Source organism: Condylura cristata, unplaced genomic scaffold (assembly GCF_000260355.1).
Source record: "Condylura cristata isolate star-nosed mole 26May11 unplaced genomic scaffold, ConCri1.0 scaffold00028, whole genome shotgun sequence".
NCBI classification, from domain to species: Eukaryota; Metazoa; Chordata; class Mammalia; order Eulipotyphla; family Talpidae; genus Condylura; species Condylura cristata.
In genome coordinates, this window is record NW_004567129.1 from 17,908,017 (window position 1) to 17,934,083 (window position 26,067).

General features: G+C 39.6%; 1 protein-coding gene across 1 annotated transcript in view; it reads left to right on the plus strand.

Moving 5' to 3' along the window:
• Positions 1 to 22,212, plus strand: part of NAE1 (NEDD8 activating enzyme E1 subunit 1) — a 22,485-nt gene extending 273 nt beyond the window's left edge. Inside the window, exons 2-20 of the mRNA XM_004690494.1 lie at positions 4,417 to 4,520; positions 4,613 to 4,673; positions 6,437 to 6,467; positions 7,086 to 7,157; positions 7,378 to 7,457; positions 8,300 to 8,409; positions 11,230 to 11,339; positions 12,154 to 12,216; positions 12,855 to 12,918; positions 13,181 to 13,272; positions 14,422 to 14,481; positions 14,578 to 14,711; positions 15,930 to 16,005; positions 16,303 to 16,342; positions 17,577 to 17,663; positions 18,380 to 18,472; positions 19,090 to 19,204; positions 19,290 to 19,339; positions 21,976 to 22,212. Of these exons, the coding sequence (XP_004690551.1) occupies positions 4,417 to 4,520; positions 4,613 to 4,673; positions 6,437 to 6,467; positions 7,086 to 7,157; positions 7,378 to 7,457; positions 8,300 to 8,409; positions 11,230 to 11,339; positions 12,154 to 12,216; positions 12,855 to 12,918; positions 13,181 to 13,272; positions 14,422 to 14,481; positions 14,578 to 14,711; positions 15,930 to 16,005; positions 16,303 to 16,342; positions 17,577 to 17,663; positions 18,380 to 18,472; positions 19,090 to 19,204; positions 19,290 to 19,339; positions 21,976 to 22,085 (1,552 nt within the window). The 3' untranslated portion in view covers positions 22,086 to 22,212. The remainder of the gene's footprint in view (positions 1 to 4,416; positions 4,521 to 4,612; positions 4,674 to 6,436; positions 6,468 to 7,085; positions 7,158 to 7,377; positions 7,458 to 8,299; positions 8,410 to 11,229; positions 11,340 to 12,153; positions 12,217 to 12,854; positions 12,919 to 13,180; positions 13,273 to 14,421; positions 14,482 to 14,577; positions 14,712 to 15,929; positions 16,006 to 16,302; positions 16,343 to 17,576; positions 17,664 to 18,379; positions 18,473 to 19,089; positions 19,205 to 19,289; positions 19,340 to 21,975) is intronic.
• The last annotated feature ends 3,855 nt before the right edge of the window (positions 22,213 to 26,067 follow it).

Here is a 26,067-nt window from a genome sequence, read left to right on the forward strand (position 1 = left end):
GGGCGCTCGGGGCTCCGGCCTGCGGCACCCCGCACTGCCGGAGAGCCGGGACTCCCCGCAACCCCTCGGCGGCGCGGCGTGTAGTTCGAGGTGCTCTGCCGGCCTCCCTCGTTTGTCCTGGTTTTACAGCATGGGGGGCTCCGGAGTATCCCATCCCGGCCCCCAGTAGCAGCACCGAGCGTTAGGTATTGTTCTCAGCCGGCGCTGTCCGAATAGGAGTATCACGCTGGTCTCCTGTGAGTCGCAGATGTAATTAGGCGTGTTCCCAGAGCCAGGTTTAACAAAGCGAAAGGAAACAGGCGAGATGAACTTTAAGAATAATTTAATTCGATATGCCCCGAACATGATCATTTCGGCACGAAATCACTATAAAAAGTTATTAGTGACATGTTACGTTTTGCCGCCAGTCTTGGATATGTGGCATTTTGCACGGGACACATCGCGATTTGAACTAAGCTCATGCCTAGTTGGATTAGCCTACCTGTAGCTAATGACTCTTAATGGACACCGCAGGTTTGAGCCACCAGACAGGGCCTTGGCTACTTTCGCTCCCTTTCCTTCTACACTCCTCATTCCTTATCTATGGAGCACCTTCTCTGTGTTAAGGTCGTAAAACCAATTAATTCTTGCCCCCCCCCAACCTCCTTTCTGGACCCTCCAAGTCAGAACTTAGTAAGTCCCAAGTCCCAAGTCTTATTTGCACCTACCGCTTAGTGCTATGTTAGTGGCTTTAGGCACGCAATTCTAAGAGCAATCTACAGGATAGACATTCTCTTTTCTCTGTAGATAGGGAAACTGAGTCTCGGAGAAGTTGGATAACTTGCCCAGAGACTTCCATTTTGAACCAGGATGTAAAAACCAGGCTCTTTGGGAATTTCCAGAGCGGATTCTCCTTCTGTTCAGAGGCTTCTAGGGGGTTGGGGGTGGAGGTGGGAGAAAGAAGTAAGGTAGGAGAGTCCTTGTAATCAGTTTAGGTTCTTTTGTAAATTCGTCATAATGTGTATTCTTACCTGACAGAGCTGAGAAAATATTTAGGCTTAGGTTATTACGTAACTAATTGTTAGAAAAGAAAGTTTTTGCTGAATCCAAACTATTTAAAGACCAAATCTTACCTTTCCTAGTGACAGCTGGTTGTTGGCTTTTAGTTTCAGAGGGAAACAGTTAGGTGCAAAGTTTTGCAGCTAGGCAGCAGTCACCAAGGCCCTGCTCTTAGGCCAGCAAGAGTAGGAAGGATTTCTTTGTTTGGCTCCTTTTTTGATGCATGTTACATGCATCATGTATGCATAAATACCAGACATCCGTCAGTCAAATATGTTAGGTGTCTTCTGTGTGTTCTGCTTTCATGGGAAGAGGCCCAAATGTTTCCAGCCTATCGGATTCCTCCATGCTTTTCACAGCTGTTCAGTGATCACTTATCGTGGGCAAGGCATTGTGCCAGGCCTGGTGCCTCCAGTGGTCCGAAGTGGTGTGGGCCCTTACGGACCTTAGAATGGAGTAAAGAGATGTTCAGCACATGAAAACCCAAGTGAGGTAGTTACAGTTGTGAGGTGCTTTAGAGGGTATACTGGCTATAAAATAAGAGGGAATCTGCTTTAGATCAGGAGACAAGGAAGGTACATTCAAGTCTGTCAGTCCTTCAGGCTATGGTCTTTTTCTAACAATTTATATCCCCCCTATATTTCCTGTAGTGACAAGAAAGATAATTTATAGGCTTTCTGGTCCAGGTGCTGTGGTATACTTTACCTAGTTAGTGATAAGCTGGTATAAATCAGGTTATAACTTTTTTTTTAAAGATTTATTTATTATGTATACTGATCTGGGGTACAGGCCAGGGGTGTGGGGATAAGAGGATTCACCACAGACAGAGTGGAGAGCAGAACAGGCAGATGTACTGAAATACACTGCTGAGGGGAGCAGTGGGTGGGTCAGGAAAGGTCTCCCTGGCCAGGAATCAAACTCATGCTGCAGAGCTGCAATAGCTTCATAGTGCTGTGCTTTAGTCCATTGTGCTACCAGGGAGGACCCAGGTAATCCTTACTCTGTGTTAGTGTATGCACTTTCTGCTCCCTACTCTGACTCTGGCAAATCTTCCTGTACCCCAGTTCTTGTATGCATAAATAAATAAATTTTTTTAAAAAAGATTTATTTATGTATACAAAAACTGGGATGTAGGCCAGACATGCTGGGGTGGGGGATGAGAGGATTCACCAGAGACAGAGTGGGGAGCAGAACAGACAGATCTGCTGAAATACATTGCTGAGGGGAGCAGCAGATGAAACAGGAGAGGTCTGCTGGGCCATGTGGGTCAGCTCCCTGGCCCAGGATGGAACTCATGCTTCAGTGGCCATAGCTTGACAGGGCTGACACTTTAACCCTTGTGCTATTAGGGCTGACACTTTAACCCTTGTGCTATTAGGGAGGCCCTATATGCACTTATTAATTATGCTAATTATTAATTAGAATCATAGATTATTATATTTTGTTATATCTGTAGTTTACATCATTCTTCCTTTTTGTATAATGTATGCTTTCTCCTCTCAGGTATAGTCCCTGTTAAATTTCCACCACTTATGCACCATTACCATAGTCTCTTATGCTCTTCCCTCCTCTCTTTTGATCCCTCCTCCTCCACTCTGATTTATTAATTTTTTGTTTTTTTTGAAGATTTATTTATTTATGCATGCAAGAACTAGGGTATAGGCCAGAGCTGTGGGGGGTAAGAAGATTCACCAGAGAGAGAGTAGGGAGCAGAATAGGCAGATGCACTGAAGTACACTGCTGAGGGGAGCATTGGGCAGGTCAGGTGAGGTCTGCTGCGCCATGTGGGTCAGCTCCCTGGCTGGGGATTGAACTGCTGCAGTAGCTGCAGAAAGCTTCATAGTGCTGGTTTTTTTTTTTTTTAATTTTTTTTTTCATACAGAACTGGGGTACAGGCCAGAGATGCGGAGGGTGAGAGGATTCACCAGAGACAGAGTGGGGAGCAGAACAGGCAGATCGACGAAGTACACTGCTGAGGGGAGCAGCGGGCGGGTCAGGAGAGGTCTGCCGTGCCATGTGGTCACCTCCGGGGCAGGCGGGGATCGAACTCATGCAGAAGTGGCTTTAGCTTCTCAGTGCAGTGCTTTAACCCGCTGCGCCACCAGGGAGGGCCATAGTGCTGGGTTTTAACCTGTTGCACCACCAGGAAGGGCCTTAATTTTTGTTTTTTAATTAACTATTTTTTTCCTGCTTCCTTATTTGGTTCCCCTGTATTCCTCCTGTAAGTGTAACTATCTGATATTTTTCTTTTTTATTCTGGCTATTTCACTGAGCATAATCCCTTCCAGCTCCATCCACATTGCTGCTAATGGAATGAGTTTATCTTTTGATTGCTGAGTAATATTCCAATGTGGTTATTATATTTTAAAGCACTCCTGTAGAAGTCAAATCTAAGGCTTTTCAGCTAATAGTAATTTAAGTGTTTTTGGTAAAGTTCTTGCTCGTATCTGCAGATGTTATAATGACAATTCCTGTGTCATGATATTAAGTATATTGGATCAGCATAACTTAAGGAGGAATGAAATAGAGAACAGAGTAGGCTTAAATTCAAGACACTTTTTTTTTTTAAAGATTTATTTATTTGTGCATACTGAGGTACAGGCCAGAGATGCGGAGGGTGAGAGGCTTCACCAGAGACAGAGTGGGGAGCAGAACAGGCAGATCGACCAAGTACACTGCTGAGGGGAGCAGCGGATGGGTCAGGAGAGGTCTGCCGTGCCATGTGGTCACCTCCGGGGCAGGCGGGAATCGAACTCATGCGGAAGTGGCTTTAGCTTCTCAGTGCAGTGCTTTAACCCGCTGCGCCACCAGGGAGGGCCCCAAGACACTTTTTAAAAATAAGAATATATCTAGGGCCTCCCTGGTGGTGCAGGTGGTTAAGTCTCAGCACTATCAAGCTATCCCCAGCCATTGCAGCATGAGAACCATCCCCAGCCAAGGAGCTGACCCACGTCACACAGCAGGCCTCTCCTGTCTCACCTGCTGCTCCTCTCAACAGTATTTCACTGGATATGTCTGTTCTTACCACTCTGTCTCCAATAGGTCCTCTCACCACCACCCCACTCCCCACCTCTCTGGCCTACACCCCAGTTCTCGTAAGCATACATTAAAATAAATCTTTTTAAAAATATATATCTAAAGATTTTATATTCTGTAAGATAACTGGTTTGAAGAGTAATAAAGGTCAAGGAGCTGAGTAAGACCAAGTTTCTACTTCTCCCTCCCTTCCCCCTCCCTCACTGGTTATAGGTTACTTAGCTGTATAATCCCCATAGCACCTGCTGTTCCTGTTGCACATGTTTGCCATAGTTACCACATCAGTTATTCTACTGCAAGAACACTTTAAAGATAATGTTAAACATATGTCTTGTTTCGTAGGTTGTGGGGTGATCATGGGCAAGAGGCTTTGGAATCTGCTCATGTTTGCCTAATAAATGCAACAGCCACAGGAACGGAAATTCTTAAAAACTTAGTATTACCAGGTAATGAACTTTTGAGGCTGTTTCCTAAATTTACTTCTTTAAGGTTTTGAACTAAAATACATGTTCTTGACTAACTCTATTTTGTCTCCCAGGTATTGGTTCCTTTACAATTATTGATGGGAATCAGGTCAGCGGAGAAGATGCTGGAAATAAGTATGTTCTGTTCTTTTCAAATATCTGCATATTAGGATAGGCAGAACACTGACATAGGAGAGTGAACCCTAAATCCCAGCTTCACCTCCTCATTCAGGTGGAAGTGATCCCCATGCTTAGAATTATGGCCAAGATAAAGTGAGTTAGGCTAGAAAGTGTAGCATAATGTCTGGCATGTAGGCCATTAACAAAGATACCCATCATTGCTATCTTTATTGTTTGTTAATATAGGTGAGTAGTGTTATTTGTCACTTGCTAAGTCCTTGCATTGATTTCTACATATTAGTTTGTAATTTACTATAATTTTATTTTAGATTATAAGAATAATAAAAGCATCTTTATTTGTGGTATCTTTTGAACTTAGTTGGCACTGTCTTCAAGATGGCCTCTGTATCATTCTTTAAAGATGATCACTTCAGAGCTTTCTCAAAATTGGATTTCTTGTATGCCTATTCAGGCATACCGTTTGGAGTCCAGGATTGCTTATATTTGTTAGTATAGAACAAAGAGTAAATACAAGAAAATAAAGAGTTTCGTTTATATTGAGTTTTAATATATTTTCTTTGGGTGTAGTATGTAAGTTTTTAGTATCTATTACTCTGCCCTTTTGTTTCTATAAAGAAAAAGTCTTGTTTGCTTATTACTACTTACTTGGTTAGAGCAGGATGTGATAAGAATATTTCTTTTTCGACACTTGATCTTAGCCAAAAGGCCGAAATAAGGATATTTCTTTTTCTTATGGAGCCTCTGACTTTGTGCTATAAAATGGTACCTCACTCTAGTGAACAACCTCAGTCCTGGCTCCTAATGAAGGAACACATGGGAGGGAGCCCAAATAAATCTGTTACAGTTACCGACTCAAGTAAATGGTTCAATATAGCATTTCCCAAGTGTGGGCTGCAGAGTGCTGGTTCTAGGAAATATTAATTGCTAAATAGAAGTGTCATGGTCCCGTGGTCATAGGAGTTTGTGAAATGGGTCAAATGAATCTCAGCAGTTCTTTTATATAAGATTTAATAGCACATGTGTTATGTATAGTCATCCACACATAATGTTTTGGTCTATACCACTGTGGTCCCTATATACAGCCTAGGTATGTAATAGGTTATACTGTCTAACTTTGAGAAAGTACTTTGCCATTTGCACAAAAAACCACATTTCTTAGAAAATACCCCATCTTAAAAAATGATTTATTTATTTATGCATACAAACGTTGGGGTATAGGTCAGAGGTGTAGGGGGCCAAGAATACTCACCAGAGAGACTGGGGAGCAGCAAAACAGATGGATTTACTGAAATAGTGTTGAGGGAGCAGCAGGTGAGACTGGAGAGGTCTGCTGCGCCATGTGGGTCAGCTCCCTGCCTGGGTGGTGGAAGCCGTCAGTAGCTTCATAGTGCTGAGACTTAACCCTATGTGCCACCCCATGCTCCCACACCCCCATTGTTAGGCAGCACATGACGGCATATTTTAAATTTCCACACTGGAAATAATGCTATGTGGTGTCTCACAAACGTTTTAAAGCCTAGTAACCTAGTAAGCCTAGTATTTCAGAGCATCTTATGAAATTCATATTCTGTGGTACCTACTTCAGAAACGCTGATTTATTAGACTCTTTGATTCTGCGTTTCACCCAGTTTTCTTTCTTTAGGAAGATTATTACAGTTTGTAAACAAAGTAAAGTTAATTTTATGCAGTGACTGAAATTTATTTATTTCCTTTATAGTCAAAGAAGCCCTTAATCTGTTTTTCTTATTCTATTTTAGTTTTTTCCTCCAAAGAAGCAGTATTGGCAAGGTAAATAGTTCGCTGTAGAATGTATTTTGAGCACCAAATGATACTTACATGTTTTGATTGCTTGGAGAACTTTGACTTTGAAAGAGCTTATTATTTCTCTGAGGAAAAAGTTAAATCAGCTCATTTTTTTCCTGATCTTGTAAATCTATATGCTTGGTAGTTTAAGAACTTGGCAGACTGTTTGTTTTTACACTATATCCTCTTTTAAAGCTAAATTAAGTGATATTAATGTGATATTGTGGCTAATCAGAATTGTAGCTAAGTTAGCCAGGCAGTCCTTTACTTTTGTACTGCATACTAAAAAAATCTTACAAAGCCCTATGAGTCAAGTTAGTGCAGTCTTCTGAATAGAAATGACTCTCATATAGGTTGTAAATGTAGGGGATTGGTATGAAATTGAGCTTGATCCCAGAGTCCTCCCAGGGAACTTCTCGTCATTCTACTTATCAAAGAAGTAGAGTGCAAGTAATGTGGCTCTTCATTTCAGTTCTGTGAAAAGTGGACTTGTCATACATATGCATGAAATTTGGGTAGCTGTTAAGCCTGACCTGTAAAGTGAGGTATGACTTTTTAACCAAATGTTTTCTAATTCAAGTCAAATGCTTTGTTTTCAAAAAGAACCGAGCTCAAGCTGCCATGGAGTTCTTACAAGAATTAAATAATGATGTCTCTGGAAGTTTTGTGGAAGAGGTACATCTGTGTATATATGATTATTTTTGTGCAGAAGTGACATTTTTTAATAACTCAAAGCCTTTAGAATTGAGATTATCATTTCTGATTAGTCAAGATTTAAATGGTCTTATATTGTTGCCTTATTTGTCCTAAAATAGCTTAACTGTTTAGCCATGTTTAATCTGTTGGGTTGTTTAATGTTGTTAATATGTTGGATATTTCCCCCTGTCTTATTTAGAGCCCGGAAAACCTTCTAGACAATGATCCTTCATTTTTCTGTAGATTTACTGTTGTGGTTGCAACTCAGCTACCTGAAAGGTAAATTTTTATGTTAATATATTATTTTAATCTCATTAGATTTGTATAGTTTTGTTTTCTCTGCAGAGTCTGGCTTTTTAAAATTCTAAAACTCTATAGACGTCTTTATTGGAAGCACTTGTAAATCTCTAGCAGCAAAACAATGGGGAGAGAAAAATACTAAGATATGAAACTTTTTATATATTTAGAGCTGTCAAATTCAATATTGGATATTTTTTAGTAAAAAGAATTGGAGCACTTGTGGGTATGTAGGAGGATTTATAAATATTTTCCTCTCTAATGGAAATGTTGAGGAAGTATCTTTTCAGTAGCATTCTCTGAAATACAAAGTTAGACTAAGCTTCCATAAAACACTAGTCTAAAAGATGTACTTTTGGCGCCTCCCTGATGGCCTCGGAGTCACATCTCAGCACTGGTACTGTGATAGCTGAGTTCAAACCCCGGCCAGGAAGCTGAGGCACATGGCGCTGCAGACCTGCCTCCCGCTGCTCCCCTCAGCTCTGGATTTCAGTAATTCTGCCTGTTCTGCTTCCCACTCTGCTTCTGGCGAAGCCTCTCACGGCCCCCACACCCCCGTACCTCTGGTCTATGCCCCAGTTCTTTTACACAAAAATAAATAAAATCTTTAGAAAAAAAAAAGGAGAAAAGATGTAGATGTACTTTCTTTGAGATTGAGACCTTGTAAAATTGCTTCCTTTTCTGTGTATACCCTTTACCTGTGTGTAAATGCTATAAATGTATATTTGCATTTATTATTTTAATATGAAAAATGCTTTATTTTAAGGCATTTTGACATTTGGCATTTTTGTTTATGCTTTTATTCATTGTGCTTTCCTTTACAGTACATTACTACGCTTAGCAGATGTCCTGTGGAATTCCCAAATCCCTCTTTTGATCTGTAGGACATATGGACTAGTTGGTTATATGAGGATCGTTATAAAAGAACATCCAGGTAAGATTGTTGTGCATATGGGGCTTGATGTTGGTTGCTATAGCTACAATTTTTGGAGCTTGACAATTTAGAACGTCAATTATAAATTACAAAATAAATTTGTAGCAGCAGAATTCCTATTAGAAGTTCAAAGTAGCAATCAAAATCAGTAGGCTTTAAGATGCTATTTCTTTTACTTAGTATTATAGAAGACTAGAAAGCAGGAGCTACAGATACAGCTTCTTGTTGGGAGGCCCATGATATACAAGTACCTAGGTTGTTTCTTGCCTGCTAACCCACATAGGGCCTGTGTAGCTGCCAAGCTGTGCGGTCACACCACCTTGTCCCCACCACTCTTTCATTCCTTTCTCGTACAGGCCCTAAGTCTTCCTCAGTTCAGGTATAGTTCCACAGAACAAGGCATTTCTCTAACTACTGTTCCAAGAAAGCAATAGAGACCGGTCACTCATGGGCAGGCTAGGTCTTTACTTATAAAATTTTAAATCTAAGTCATTATAAAATTTGCATTTGGTGCTCTTAATTTCTCTGAGCCAGGTTCTCCACTACCAACGATATCGCATTGGTAGGTTTCTTGAATGTATCTGCTTGGGCAGGTAGTGAGTTGCTTGTGAAGACAGGCTTCTGGCAGGTGGTATTGAACCATTTAATAATTGAAAGTGGGATAGTGACAGGATTGAAAACTTATTATAAATGCGTTACCCTGAAGCTCAGTAGAAAGTTAATAAATTTGAAGGGACAAAAAGTGGAGGTAAGGGTAACAATTCGGAACTAGTAATTAGGAGACTGAGTCTATTAGAGAGGCAGAGACAGACGGACTTTGATGGTGTGCAAGAATTCAACTCATTTCTGACCTAGATAAACTGCCAGATTCCACAGGTTAAGGACTCAGTCTCCCAAAACTACCCTCCTCATCAGACACTGGCACAAGTGCCACACACCCCATACTCTGACCAGCTAGCTGTAGATCAGTGGTCACCATGACCCTTCCTCAGACTTCACATACCTGTCGCAAGCTCAGTTTATTATCTCTGCTTCTGATCTACTGGCTATACATTAGAGGTTCTCAGGACACCAATCTCAGGTTTGATTAATTGCTAGAATAGCACAGAGAACTCAAAAAACCCATTTGCTCACTGGATCACCAGTTTATTTCCAGGGATACAATCAACAGTCAGATGAAGAGACATACAGGGCAAGCTGTGGAGGAGAGGCACGGGTCTTCCATGTCTTCTCCAGTTCTCTGTGTGCACCATGCTGGGAGTGCTCTGAAGCCTCTCCTTTGGTGGTTTTTGGTTTTTTTGAATGAGCTTCTTTACATAGGCATGCTCAATTAACTCGTTGACCACTGGTGAAAGAAGTCAACTTCTGCCCCTCTCCCCTTGGCAGAGGCCAGGAGGATAAGACTGCAGTCCCAGGCCTCAGCTCACATGATTGATTGCCCTAGCAATGAGTACTCATCCTCGAGTGTTTCCCAAAAGTTACCTTACTAACATTGCAAGAGATCTTTACTGCTTTCAACATGGAAGAATTTTAAGGCTTTGGTGAGTGGAGGGCGGGGTTGTTGTGAGAAAAGAACTGTGAATGAAGACCAAATACAAATGCATGTGAGAAGTATATTTTGGTCATCTGAATGACCAAATATATGTATTTCCTATAAATCATAATACCACATTTTCCAAAACAAGGTCGATTCTATTACATCTACTTTTCACAGGTGAGGATGCCGAGTCACAGGGTAAGTTATTTGCCTAAGGTCATACAACAGTGGACCTGGCTCTAAACACTTACAGAAGTCATACATTCTTTTTTTTCCTCAAAGATTTTTTTATTGAAACATACAAGAGCTGGGGTGCAGGCCAGAGGTTCATGGGTAAGTGCAGGGGGAGGAAGAAGATTCACCAGAGTGTCTAGAGCAAAACAGGTAGATCTACTGAAATACTGATGAGGGGAGCAGTAAGTGAGATCCTCTGTGCTGCACTATATGGGTCTCCTCCCTGGTTGGGGATCGAGCTTGCGCTGTAGTAGCTGCATAGTGCTGTGATTTAACCCCTGCACCACCAGGGAGGCCCCTAAATTACACATTCTTCTATACGCCCTCATGTGGTAAACTGTGTATCAAGTAACATCAAGATTTGGGAAGTGACACTTTGAGCGAAAGAAACAAGAAGTCAAGAATGACCATCTGGTTTCAGGGAAGAAGCCTCTGTAGATGGTGATGCTGTTTATTGAAGACCACAGAAGGAAGGGTAGAGTGTTAGGTTTGATCTGAACACAAATTTTGCCAATTTTGAGCATTTCCAGTTGTAGTAACTAAAATCTTGGTTTTATTTTTATTAAAACTAAAGATTTGTGTGCTAGTAAAGCATAAATATATATGTAAATTATGTCTCAATAGTGAACAAAACAATGCCCACTTAAAAATTATAGATCAGGCCCTCCCTGGTGGCGCAGCGGGTTAAAGCACAGCACTGAGAATCTGAAGCCACTTCCGTATGAGTTCGATTCCCGCCTGCCGCCTGCCCCGGAGGAGACCACATGGCGAGGCAGACCTCTCCTGACCCATCCACTGCTCCCCTCAGCAGTGTACTTCGTCAGTAGGCCTGTTCTGCTCCCCACTCTGTCTCTGGTGAATCCTCTCACTGCCCCCACACCTCTGGCCTGTACCCCAGTTCTGTATGCACAAATAAGTAAATCTTTTTTTAAAAAATTATAGATTAAAAAAACATAAAATTATACATTTCCTAAGTTTCTATAATAGAGTGTATTGCCAGCAGTATCACAAGGAATTAAGTTTTTCTTTTGGGATTACTTGTTTAACAGTAATAGAATCTCACCCAGATAGTGCTTTAGAGGATCTACGACTGGATAAGCCGTTTCCTGAACTGAGAGAGCATTTTCAATCTTATGACTTGGATCATATGGAAAAAAAGGTTCGTAGTATCTGTGACAAATGATTTACAAATAAACTCGTAACATTCTTTTTAACATAAGGTTAAAAGATTACACTAATTAAAAAAAAAATTTCATATACCTGCCATCCAGACTACACAATAACACCTATTAAAACCTAATTTGTTTTCAGTAAATCTGTTTTCCCCAAACTTAAAAAAATTTTAATTGAAGAAAAGTACGTAGAGTGAATATATCTGTATAGTCAACATCCATGTCAAGAAATTGAAATCGGACATATCCCTGAAGTCCTTTTCATGGCCCTTTCTTCAGCAAATAGATGTACTTTTAAACCTAGTTTGAATTTGGGGTGGGCGTTTGTTAAAATTGATTCCTCTTGGAACTTATTTTTAGTGTTTGAGAATTACCAAGGCAACTGCATATAGAAATGATACTTTTAACAGACCATGTAATTTAAGGAGCATATGTCTTTTTCCTGCTGTATTAAATTAAAATGCAGGTATTTGGTTTATTAGAACATAGAGATGATCCTTTTTCTTAATCTTGGATTGGTATCTGAAATCAAGAAATTTGAGCTTATTTGTTTTCATGATGGTAAAATAGGGACAATTATATTGTATACCTGCTGGTATTGTACAACATCAAACATCTAAAACATCTAAAAACATTTGTAAAATAATTTTATTAACCAAGTTCAGTTTCCTCCATTTATTATTCCATATAGACTGGGGAATTGATCATAGTTATTACTGAATTTGTTGAAAATTAAATGATGTAATGAATAATAAAAGTTAACTAATTTCCATTTTTCTTTGCTTTTTCTCTCATTTTTAGGACCATAGCCACACTCCGTGGATTGTGATCATAGCTAAATATTTGGCACAGTGGTATAATGAAGTATGTCCATTTTTTAAAATAATAATTTCCATATGTAACTACTTTCAATTTATTATGAAGGATTTCTTTGGAGGGAAGTGGGAAATTTCATTTTTTCCCCTTTGGTTATAGGGCAGGTGAGCCCTTATCAATTTAAATTTAGCAGTTCCTTTTTTAATACTGATTTTTATCAAAGATTTATTTATTTATACACTCAGGAACTGGGATACAAGCCAGAGGTGGGGGGCGGGTGATGAGAGGATTCACCAGAGACAGAGTGGGGAGCAGGGCAGGCAGATCGACTGCTGAGGGGAGCAGCAGGTGGGACAAGAGAGGTCTGCCACATCATGTGGGTCAGCTCCCTGCCTGGGGATTGAATTCGTGCTTTGGACAGCTTCTTAGTGCTGTGCTTTACCCGTTGCACCACCGGGGAGGGCCCTTAAGACTGATATTTTAACTAACAAAATATGAAAAATTGGCAGTGGGGAATGAGTATAGAAAAATGGCCTATTTCTTTATGAAGTCAGTGTCTGATTTCCCCTGGTTGTAGATTTCCTAATGAAATCTTGTGTGGATGGGAGAATATGGGAAACTTGAGATTTTCACTGTCCATACTTTGAGTTTTATAACTTGATTTAAAACATTTTTAATTAATTTAGACTAATGGACGAATACCTAAAACATATAAAGAAAAAGAAGACTTCAGAGATTTGATTAGACAAGGTAATAATATGGATATGATTAAAAGTATAAAGTTTGAAAAGCAAAATATTTGCCGCTAGTAATTATTGGCTGTCAGATGATGTCATCACAAGCTTTTATTTTTCCTCAGGGAAGTTAAGGAACTACTCCTTGTATAGTTTTAAGAATATTAATGGTAATATCTGATCCTTCAGAATTTGGCAAATTTAGTTCCACAATAGTGGGGGGGGAGAGAAGTGCGAAGAAGAGGGGTGTTGTTTGCTAACCGATGTTACTTTAATAGGAATTCTTAAGAATGAAAATGGGACTCCTGAAGATGAAGAGAACTTTGAAGAAGCTATCAAGAATGTGAACACAGCACTAAATACGACTCAGGTATTAAAAGAGTTGCTCAGGAATTCATATAAAAAAGGTGTTTTCTGAAGTCCTTATTATGTGAAGCCATTCATTTTAGACTTAAGTTAATATTTCCTAAATTGTGTAGTTGTTAAAAATTATTACTTCATACAGATTAAATCTTGATAAGGTTCTGTATTGTCCTTGTTACAATGAAATCATTGTTTAGGCATATAATAGTGAAACAACAATTTACACAGTTATTTGAAGAACATTTTTAGTGAATACAATAGTTCGGAGGTTAAGAATTTATAATGGAGGTGATATTTTGCTGGTCAAAATGATGTTGCCTGAATTATTATTAAATCTCATCTGCATTTGTTTTTAATGCTAATTATTTAGGTAGGGTGAAGATACTCATGACAGTGAACCCCTTAAAAATTTGGAAAATGAATCAGTTTAGATGCCCTTTGTCATGTTTTGTTGCTGAAGTCTGGTCAGTGAAGTTTTTGGAGAACTTTGGAATAGCACAACTAGTAGTTTGTGAGATTTAATTCAGTAATTTCTTATAATTTAGAACAGCAAAATATGCTGCCTTTCAGGGTAGGATAGCACTCTGCCACTACAGACTCTTTGAGACAGTGAGGTAGCATTGGAGTGATTAAAAGTGTGTCTGAGAATTAATTTTCTGTGGTGATGAGGATTTTCTGTCTTAATTGAGGTGATGGTTAAAAGTGTGTGTGTAGTTACCAAAGCTCATTGGAATTGTACATTTAAGGTTTGGGCATTGCACTGAATGTAAAATTTATCCCAATTTAAAGGTTCTAGTGGTTGGGGGACAAAATGGAAAAACATGAAGAACAACAAATCGAGCTTGGTAGTAATTTCTGCATCTTTGTTCTATCTTCAAATGTAACCATATAAAAGGATTTACTTTGGCTCCTTCTTCGCTCCATTTGTAATGTAGGAGAACAGGTCAGTCTTTAATGCCAACAACAGCGGGCAGGTGGAGATTTTTTTTTAATCCATTCTTTCCCCATCAAATCTCCATCTGGTACAGATTATAAGTAAAAGTCTAATAAACCAATTTGAAGATTGTATTTGACTGTCGTTTAAAAATTCAACTTGTTAGAAGCAATAGGTAGACAAATTCTTAATCTAAGAGACTGTTTCGTGTTCCTTTGTTAGATCCCACGCAGTATTGAAGACATATTTAATGATGATCGCTGCATAAATATTACCAAACAGGTAAAAGCAACAACTAAACATAAAAGTAGTGTTCTTTGAACCTTTGGATCAAATTCAGATGCCACTTAATATTATTTTCCCCCCTTATTCTCTTAGACTCCATCATTTTGGATTTTAGCTCGTGCCTTAAAGGAATTTGTGGCCAAAGAGGGTCAAGGAAATTTACCTGTTCGAGGCACAATTCCTGATATGATTGCAGATTCATGCAAATATATAAAACTGCAAAATGTGTAAGTCACTGTTTTCAAACTATGTAACAGAAAAATTAATCATTGGTGTTAGGAATAAGCATATTTTTACCAATCAATCAGAGATCAAGTGTCTATTATAAAACTTACTGCTTTAAAAATAAGCTGATTAAAGGCAAAACCCAGATTTGAACCTGTGAAATCCCACTATATGCTCTTAATCACAGCTCTATTCTGTCTTTTTTCTGTAATGTAAAACTTTGACATTTTTAGTTTTGATAATTTTTTTTTTATTTATCACTAGTGTTTCATAACCTAAAGTTTGTGACAATAGGTAGATACCTGCAATCCAGGTATCACTGATCTGAATCCAGGTAGACTGTATTAGGATGGCTCTCGACAGATATTACCCCTGTGTAGTTTGGACATGGAGCTGATGAATCCAGTGCCACCAGTTTGGTTTCTTGAAGGGCTAAGTAATGTCATAGAGAAAAAATTTCTGTTCCCCAGACTGATTGCCTTGCCTGTCTCAGTCACTGTCTAACGATCTTTGTTTCCTGGCCTAAATGTTTACCTACTTAAAACTTGGAAAGTATCAATTAAGAACAGAGAAAAATACAACTTCATGTTAGAGGTAGTTAACTGTAGAGGGTGAAAATGTCAATATACGTAAAGGAAAATTTTACATGAATTTGTACTACATACAAAGTTTTACAGTATTTAACTTTTCTTGGCCTGACTTCAAGGAGATAAAGAATGTTCTTTAGTAACATGTCAGAAAGGCATGAATCATGGATTTTTCTGGGAGGGTAGTTTAAAAAAAAAAAAAGATTGTACATATAAGAACTGAGGTACAGGCCAGAGGTGAGAGGATTCACCAGAGACAGAGTGGGGAACACAGTAGGCAGGTAGGCTGAAATATACTTCTGAGGGGAGCAGTGGGCAAGACAGTAGAGGTCTGCTGCGCCACGTGGTCAGCTCCCTCTCCAGGAATTGAACTCGTGCTGCAGTGACTGAGGATAGCTTTATAGTGCTGTGCTTTAAGCCTTTGCATCACTGGGGAGGCCTTCTGGGAAGGGAGTTCTTAAGTTGGGGGCTGTTAATTAAGGAGGGAGCCCAGGTATTAGTGGACTCTAAATCTATTAGCAACCCTGAGAAGATCCCCAACTGCTAATAGTGCTGCCGGTAGTGGATGGCATTTGCACACTTTATTGCCAGATGAGTATTTTTTCATGAAGAGGAGTTGTTCCTCTTTTCCAGTTACCGCGAGAAGGCAAAGAAAGATGCTGCTGCTGTGGGTAATCATGCTGCCAAATTGCTGCAGTCTGTAGGCCAGGTAAGTTGCTGGGCACGTGGCCTTTGGTGGACTGTATAACTCCACATCACCCTGACTGCATAAATAACCAGAAAAAGTTTAGAGATAGGCTGTGGCACTGGTTCAGGGCTTGTCAGAGGCATCATACGTGTCTGCCCAGTGGAACAACCCTTACAAGGAAACAAGGTGTTTTTACAGTGTTCTCTCAGCATTTGGAGAAACTATCCCCCACCTCCATTTTACAATGATTGGCTTTGTTTTGTACCCTCTTTTAACCTTCTTTTATGCTGGAGCAAACCTGTATTTATCTCTTTACAGGCACCAGAGTCCATTTCAGAGAAAGAATTAAAATTACTCTGTAAGTCCCGTTAAATCAATTTCCTTATTTTGTTTGATGAAAATGTGCCACAGAAAAATTTCACAGGAACTTTGATTAACATTTAAAAATTTCCATGGACTTTATGATTTAGATCTATCTAATTTTTGGATAAGGTATTCTTTTTTCCTATACTATAATAAATGAAGAAGGGAATTTGAAGACTGGGTCAGAGAGACAGCATGTTATCAATGGTGGTGCTAAAGAGAAATGAAAGTCATTTAAAAATTGTCATCAATACAGAAATATTTTTAGCTTATTTTTAGTAATTTGGGAAAGTTTTATCTGAAGAGTGAGTATAAGGTCAGAGTATATGCATGATAGTATATGTATGATATTACTGGCTTAAGTACTGATATGTGTTAATTGACAGATTTAATACAAGGTCTTCTCAAGAACTCATCAATAGGCCCAAAGCACTTTGTAAATTGAAGAGCCAGTTTACAAATGATAAATGTTTTCATGCTATATGGAGATTTTTTTCTTGTAGCTACTGCTCCTTGTTTCAGCAAAAGTCTGTGTTAGGTTTATCCAGCTTCTCCCTATTGTGACCCTTCCACAAGGCCTGTTGAGGCTTAGTTTTAGTGTTTTGTTCTACTACTAATCTTGCACCTTGTTTCTGCACTAGTGTTTGGCCTACTTGATTATATGGCACCAGAATTAGAAATGGCTGATTGGTGCTTGAGGGTTTATTTTTTTGTTCTGTATATTGTTTTCTATATATATAGTTCTGTATATTTGAAAATTTCCGTAATACAAAGTGGTTTTTTTAAAGCCTGTATCTTAAGTATTTGTGTATCCGTAGCACTCCTTTGGGACTGCTTGTCCATAGTGATGAGGAAAAGTACCACTTGTTGAGCCCCAGCAGGCATTGTGCTGGCTTTTCAGTTTATGCAGTTGCACATTTGATCCGTAGAACAACTCTCACAGGTAAATGATATCCTCATTCTACAAATGGGTATGAGTGAAGGCCATCTTAGCTTAGCTCAGAGAGGTGCCATCACACACTTACTCAGTTCTGAACTGGCTGTAGTACTGGAGACATGAATTAAAAATGACTTGTGTTCTGCTGCCTTCTCTGCCACACGTAAGACATATATTCACAGTCCCATACCTGTGAAGAATATACACAATATATCCTGTTCTTAAAATGACCTGTGATTCAGAATATTCACTTTTTAACCATCTACTTCCACAATGTCTCTCCTATTTTTAGGCAGTAATTCTGCATTTCTTCGAGTGGTAAGATGTCGATCGTTAGCTGAAGAATATGGTTTGGATACAACTAATAAGGATGAAATTAGTAAGTGTAATAACCTTGTGATGCTAGCTTATTATCATTTTTGTGTATAATAGTATTGTCTGTATGATAATAGATAATGTAGATCTTAACAATCTAAATTTTATTTTGTAAGCATATTCAATTCTCATTTCAAACTATAAAACTTCATGGATATATATGTAATTACAATTAGCACTTTGATATGCAGAAGAGCTAAATCAGCATACTGTCACTGTGTAGAGAGTGTGTGCCTATAGCTAATAGTTCTACTTTTTTTTTTAATTTATTTATGCATACAGAACTGGGGTACAGGCCAGAGGAGCAGGGGTAGTGAGAGGATTTGCCAGAGACAGTGGGGAATAGGACAGGCAAATCAATGAAGTACACTGCTGAGGAGAGCAGTGGGTGGGTCAGCAAAGGTCTGCTGTGCCATGTGGGTCACCTCCCGGGCTAGGAATTGAACTTGCACTGGAATGGCTGCAGCTGGCTTGCAGGGCTGTGCTCTAACCCGTTGTGCCACCAGGGAGGGCCAGCTAATAGTTCATAAGGCCACTGAGTTTCATCTTAACGTACCTCCCTTTTTATTTACTACTGCTTACCATTTTGCATTTTAGTGCCACAAAATATTTAAATTTTAGTAAAATTCTCTTATATCCTGACACTTTAGTTTATAATTTAGTCCTTCATTGTTTTTTTGTCATGAATTACCTAATTATACTGTCATTTTTTTCTTTCAGTTTCCAGCATGGATAATCCAGATAATGAGATAGTATTATACTTGATGTTACGAGCTGTTGATAGATTTCATAAACAGCATGGTAGATATCCAGGTAAGAATAGCAAATTAACAAATATAATAAAATCTTGAGTAAACACTTGAATCTAGGATGTTTATAGTATTGGTGCGTGAATTTTACATTGTAAACAGTTTATATCATTATTCATCTCAATAGGAACTTTTTTTTTTTTAAGATGTATTTATTTGTGCATACAGAACTGGGGTACAGGCTAGAGGTGCAGGGGCAGTGAGAGGATTCACCAGAGAAAGAGTGGAGAGCAGAACAGGCAGATCGTTGAAGTACACTGCTGAGGGAAGCAGGGGCGGGAGGAGAGGTCTGCCGCGCCATGTGGTCACCTCCGGGGCAGGCGGGGATCCAACTCATGCGGAAGTGGCTTAAGCTTCTTTGTGCTGTGCTTTAACCCACTGCGCCACTAGGGAGGGCCCCCAAACTTGAATTTTTAATAGATTTTAGATGGTCTCCATGATTGTTAAGGGCTTGTGATATTTGTAAGTGTTGGTTGGTCTCATGCCTTGTTCTTTTTCTTCTTATTTCAGATTTACAACTTAACAGTTTTGATTAGAATACCTAAAACTGGGTTAAATAAAGGAGGTGGTATATTCACTAGTTTTAAATCATATTTATTTCAATGAAAATTTATGTTTTAGGAATATCTAACTATCAAGTTGAAGAAGATATAGGAAAGTTGAAGTCTTGTCTCACTGGCTTCCTTCAGGAATATGGATTATCTGTAATGGTGAAAGATGATTATGTCCATGAATTGTGAGTATTTTTTAAAAGCATATGAGAGCTAATATCTGTTCCATCATAAGATACTCTAAGTTCCTGTGTCTGTCCTTTTCTGTAGTTGCCGGTATGGAGCTGCTGAACCACACACCGTCGCTGCATTCTTAGGCGGTGAGTTGCTAGCTGAGAAGACTGCCGTTTGTTGTTATATAGTATGGTTACTATTTCATTATAACATTTCTGGATTTTTTGCTGCTTTACTTAAGAAGGGCAGTGAAGCAGGATGTTGGGTTCAGATTATTTCAGTAGCTCCTGCACTGGTCTTCCTGCTTCCATCTCTCCCACTATGGTCCATCTCAAACTCCTGAACAGGTATTAATCTTCAACCAGCAGAGCTCTGACTGCATCTCTCACTGAGCTCACCTACTGCCCTACACCCCACCCCTCACATTACACTATACCTCAGAAAACAGTGGTTCATGTGACAGTAAAATCTCTTAATTTTATCAAATTCATTACTTTCCCCATATCCCCAGACATACACTTTGATGTCCTGATCCTTAAATCTTCACTTCTCTGGGCCCATTTGCCTTAATCCTTCCTATTAACCATAGGTCTAAAAACCACTTGTCTAACACCCAGTTCAGACAAATGGAATTCATAATAATTCCCTCTATCTCCCTCCCTTATTTTATATCCCCCTAAAAAATTTTACTTTCTAGACTGAGCTATTGGCTTGTGATGTATTCCTTCTAGATAATTAACATTTTGAAGTCTGATCTGGGTCTGATTAATATAGTGTTCAAAATGTAAATAAGTGAATGGCTTATATCCTAGTTCTTGTATAAATAAATCTATCTTAAAAAAAATTACTTATACAGAGTCTTAAGAATAGATACAGCCAGAGAGGTTGGATAATTAGCGGCTTGCCTATATAGCAGGAAAATAAAATACTTTGAAAGGTAAAAATTAAAATTTTTAGTTATTATGTTTTATTAGTTTAGGTTACCATAATGAGATACCATAGAATCAGTGACTTAAACAATAGATATTTATTTTCTCAATTTCTGGAAACTGAAAACTCAAAATCAGTGTGCTAGTATGTTGATTTTCTTTTAAAAGTCTTATTTATTTATGCATACAAGAGCTGGAGTGTAGTCCAGAGGTGCAGTGGGGTGAGAGGATTCACCAGAGGCAGAGTGGGGAGCGGAACAGACAGATTGACTGAAATACACTGCTCGGGGGAGCAACGGTGAGACAGGATGCTCCATATGAGTCAGCTCCCTGGCCAGGAATCGAACTTGTGTTGCAGTGGCTGCAGCCCCTGCATTACCAGGGAGCCCCCAGTATGGTCATTTTCTGTTGGGGCCTCTCTGGCTTGTGGGTGGCTGTCCATCTTTCTGGAGCTTACATAGCCTCTTTTCTGCACAAGGAGAGGACTAATGGGACACAGCTTTCTTGGTCTCTTATCCTTATATAAGAGATAATCTAATCCCATCACAGGTGTCTAGCCTCGTCTAAACTCAGTTACCTCCCCAAGACCCTGGTTTCATCTCCAACTTCTATCACATTGGGGGTTAAGTCTTCAACATATGAATTTGGAGGACACATACATTTAGTCCATAACATGTGTGCTCCATAATCATTCTGTACAATGCCACTATACTCTCTCACTTCATTTAGGTCTTTAACTGAAGCCGTCCCTATAAAGCCATCTCCAACTCCCTGATTTTTAAAACTGAATCCTTCTTGCACTCAGATATCCTCCTTCTTAGCTTTTTCTCTTTAGCATTTGGGGTCATTTGATAAACATTTGTAAAACTTTCCTATTTGTACCTATTTGTAAAACTTTCTTTGGCTACTAAAAAGTAATATCCACAAAGGCAAAGATATTTGTCTTTTATTACCTGTGGTATTCCTAATGCCTAGAACAGTATCTGGTACATAATAGAGTCTCACATTTAACTAAAGTGTGAATATTTGTGGAAAATGAAGCTTTTTTTTGTTTGTTTAAGTATCTACCGCTTTCTGGCAGTATTTAACAATAAAATCTTTCCAAACTACAAGTATATTTTGAATAAATATTCTTTTGTCCCTTTAAATTACAAATATAAAGTAGGTTCAAGGAAAAATACAAATGCAACAGAATAGTGTTCTCTGAGAATCATTTTTGCCTATTAGCTTTTTAAAAAGTACACTCAGGGAGGGGTTAAAGACACAGCGCTCTCAAGCTATTGCCAGCCACTGCAGCACAAGTTTAATCCTCTGGCCAGGATGCTCACTGTCACTGACATGGCACAGCAGACTTCCAGACTTCTGTCTCACCCTCTGTCCCCTCAGCAGTACTTCATTGATCTGCCTGTTCTGCTTCCTACTCTGTCACTGGTGAAGCCTCTCACCTCCCATATCCCCTGTTCTTGTATGCATAAATAAAATCTTTTTTAAAAAAGGCTAAAAAACATTTAACAAATAAATTAATTAAAAAGTACATACACTCAGCCATACTACTCTTTTGACTCTGGCTTTGTTTACTTAATGTATCTGTCCAACTTTTCTAGGTCACTATAATTAAAAATACTTCATTCTTTTAAACTATAGCATAACATTTCATAGAATAATAAAAATTTCCTTTAATACAATTTAAAAAATTATAGTCCTTTTGATATTTTGATATGACTCAGTAAACTATGTTTTAAACTTACCTTTGCTTTTTGGAAAGGAAAGGTTTCTTTAGAGAATTGAATATTTTTATGTAACTCTTGAAATTTACTTTCTCAATAATTTGCTTGTCTCCATTTTCCTTGTAGGAGCTGCTGCGCAAGAGGTTATCAAAATAATCACCAAACAATTTGTAATTTTTAACAATACTTATATCTATAGTGGCATGTCACAAACTTCAGCAACTTTCCAGTTGTAAAATGAATGCCCTAAGATTGTGTTAATGGTTGAAAGTATAATTGTGGTAAGGTTCTGATTTATCTGTCAGTTTCCGCTAAGGGAACTGTTAAATTGTTTCCTTAATAAACATTTTTCTCATTTGTAATGGGGTGTGTTCTTTTCAGAGAGGAAAGAATGTGATCATTTTCTCAGAATAAAAGCTATCCATTTCTCATTAAATCATTACTACTGGCTTGCTATTTCAAAGTTGCTATTCATAGAAATCTCTTGTGTTTCATTAGAAATAGTTTAAAATATTTTTCTTTCTTAAGAAATTTAAACTGCAAATTTTAACCATACTTAGAACATAAGTATTCAATCTGATGGAATTTTGAAAGTCAAATATTTATGATGTATCAGTTTTATTAGAAAACAAGACTATCTCCTTGTGTGTGGTATTATCTTACCTGATTTAGGTTTTGCCACTTGAAAATTCTAAAGGGGCATTCCAGCTATACAGCTATACTAGGTAAAATGTTAAATTTCAGTTTAAAGGATAATCACACTGAACTAATAGCATTCACCAGCATGCCAGAGGATGGACAAATAAAACCAAACACTAAGTTGAAATTAGCAGCAGAGGAGGAAACTATGGAAGGGGCCCAAGGCCCAGTTTCTAATTGATTTATGGCTGAGGAATATGTCACATAACTGTCAACACCTTATGGCTACTAAGCCCCCTGCACTTTAGTCTCTGAGTCTAGATGTGCCAAAAAACTGCTTCACATGGGTTCTTTTTTTTCCTGGACCCTTCCTGATCTCACTGGATCAGCAGACATTTCCCACAGTAGGCACTGCTCCCTGATAGTATCTTTTGTTCATCTGTCACCATGCCTGGTTTATTTTTTTTTAATTATTTCCTTATTGTTCTATATAGATGCTCAACTTTTTTTTTTTATTTTACAAAAGTTTATTTTTACATCATTTTGTACAATTTTTTTTCCATCTCAGTTGTAATCCCCGCGGGTTTCCCATCACCAAGTCACCTGTGTGCCATCACCATAATCCCGTGCCTTTCCCCTGGGGGTATTTTTTTAACAGAGGAGACATGGGACAGCACATAAAGACAATGCTAGGCTTTGGGCAACTTGGGGCTCAAGATCTCTGCTTCTGGTAGAGGAAGGGTACGTGGGCTGAGCTCCTGAGATAGCCAGAGGATGCAGGGGCAACGCGGATGGACCCACTGGTGTCTGTGTTGGGATTTACCAACAAGATGAGAAACCCAAGGACAGAGAGGACACCACTCGAAGGGATGCTTGGGAAACAGGAGTGAGGGCGGGCCTCAGATGCCACACCCCCTTCTAACGCCTGCACATGCGCAGTGTGAGCAGGCCGCCCTCACTGACCTGGACCCCTCTCTTCTAACACCCCTTCAACGCCTCTTAGCGGAAAGGAAACCTCCAAACCGGGGCGTCAAGATTAAGGGATTTTCTCTTCGACTTTGAATTTCTATCAGCCACACACAACCCCGCTGCCCTCAGAGATTTCGTGTGAGGGAAGCAGGCCCGGTGTCGTGGTAGGCGCTGAGGGAGAGAGGGCGGGGGGCCTGCGCGCCGCTGAGGGTAAAGGCCTCGGACCCAGCCTCTGCGCGTGGGGGTCCTGCCCTCACCCAGGGACCCTTTCCCGCCCCTGTGGGTGGCGGCCGTGTGTCCCCCCTGCGCCTTCCTAACCTGCTGGGAGGCGGCTGTCGAGCGGCCTGACGGCCTGACCCCGGAAACCCAGACCCCAGCGGCAGCTGCGTGAGGAGAATCTTCACTTTATCTCGTCAGGCCCCCCGCGGCGTTCTACCCTGATTGTACTTCGCAACCCTCAGGGCGCCTACAGCTGCTTTTGGGGTATTGGGAGGACTGGGAACCGTTTCTGAGCGGCTTGGAGGGGAGGGGTGCAGGGGGCTGTTCCTATTGCTGATTTCAGACCCTCTTGCTGCTGGTGAGTCTGCTGTGGGGGAGCCAGACCCTCGCGCCATTAACCAGCTCCCCGTTCCTCACAGGAGTTTGAGAATCCTGAGCTAAGAAGAGCCCCTGGGGACCACCTATGCTTGAAAGTTCTTCCAGCACTTTAGGTGAGCCAGGCATGGTGTCAGTGATTGGAAACTGAGGCAACAGGGTGGGCTTGGCCTTCCCTTCAGGAGAAGAGCTTGTGGGGGTGGAGGGGGGCGGGGCTCGGAGGTGGGGGGGCATCTGTGGATGCCAGAAGCGCCGGGGGCCTGGGGCCTGCTACCGGTTCTCTGGGCCCTTAGTAGTAGTTCGTTCTCAAGCTGTAAACTGTGGAAACAGAAGATTTGTGGGTACTTGCTTCCCCTACATTCGAGGGAATTACCCTCTTGGTTTGAGGCCAAGCAAGATATTCACTGTCAGCAACTTAATCGGAATTAGCAGTGGGATTTCCAGTCCTGCCTGCCTTTGCCATAAAGATGTTAATTATCTTTCTGATATTTGGGATGCTATTTAGATTTCAAAAAAGCTTTTCATCTTAACATTTTTTTTAAATTAATTTTTTAAAATTTATGCATTCAAGAACTGGGGTGTAAACCAGAGGAAAGGGTGGGGGGAGGCGGGTTGTTGAGAGGATTCACCAGAAAGAGTGGGGAGCAGAAAAGGCAGATTAACTGAAATTCACCGCTGAGGGGAGCAGCAGACCAGACAGAAGTCTGCTGTACCTTGCGGACAGCTTCATAGCACTGACTTTAACCCCTATGCTACCAGGAAGGCCCATCATCAGTTTTTAGATCAGGTAAAATGGTAATGTTCAGGCAGCTTTCTTGCTTACATTTGAATTATCTACTGTTTTGGGGTGTAGACTGAGTGAAACTTGTAAATAGGATCATCTTGTTTCCTCTACAAGAGTAAAGTAAAAATGTTTGAACATTTGCTGTACATTACAATTTGCACCCATTCACCAAATCACAAAACATTTAACCTGCTTAACTGGGCATGTTTTTGCTCTTGAGAATAGACAATGTTTTTAAGTTTTAAATGTAATTTTATAATAATCAGTACTTGAGAAATATGATTTGTTCTTTGTAGTGGAAGTTTTTAAGCCTTTATCTAGTAAATCGATGACTTACGTTAATGCTGTTAGGTGCTTGCACAAAGTCTTATTTTTCTGTGCAAAATAATCATTAGAAAACAATATAAGACAGAGGGAAATGGCAGATAGTTTATTTTAATTTCAATTTCAAGATATTTAGGTTTAAAAGCTATATCCCGGGCCCTCCCTGGTGGCGCAGTGGGTTAAAGCACAGCACAAGGAAGCTTAAGCCACTTCCACATGAGTTCGATCCCCGCCTGCCCCTGAGGAGATCCACATGGCGAGACAGACCTCTCCTGACCCGCCCGCTGCTCCCCTTAGCAGTGTACTTTGTCCGATCTGCCTGTTCTGTTCCCCACTCTGTCTCTGGTGAATCCTCTCACCACCCCTGCACCTCTGGTCTGTACCCTAGTTACAAATAAATCTTTAAAAAAAAAACAACTCTTATGAAGAGAAATTTCTACAGATCTAAAGTATGTGTATGTGTTAAACTTCTAATTCATGGAGGTGTTCCCAGTTTGAAATTTTTGAGTGAATATTTATAGGAAAGAAATTAGGGAAGTAGAACCAATTAGACTGAGTCAAACTAATCCTTTATGTGTTGTCTAATAAAATGTGATGAATGTCTGTAGTACTTAGGAATTCCAAATACATTTTTAGGTATATTTTCAAATTTAACTCTCAAATATTAACTCTTAATGAAATAGTAATTATCAGTTTTTCAGACAAGAAAACTGATCCTTAGAAAATTTAACAATATACATACCTAATAAGTTGCAGATTCAGTTTCTGCTCCTCTGGATTCAGAAAAACTATATTTTCCTTACCCTTTGCATTTATAATTCTGGAATTCTCAAACACTGATTTCACTTGCAAAAAAAAATAACCTTTATCTTATAGTTGAAATATAAGGAAAAAGAATATAAACAAGC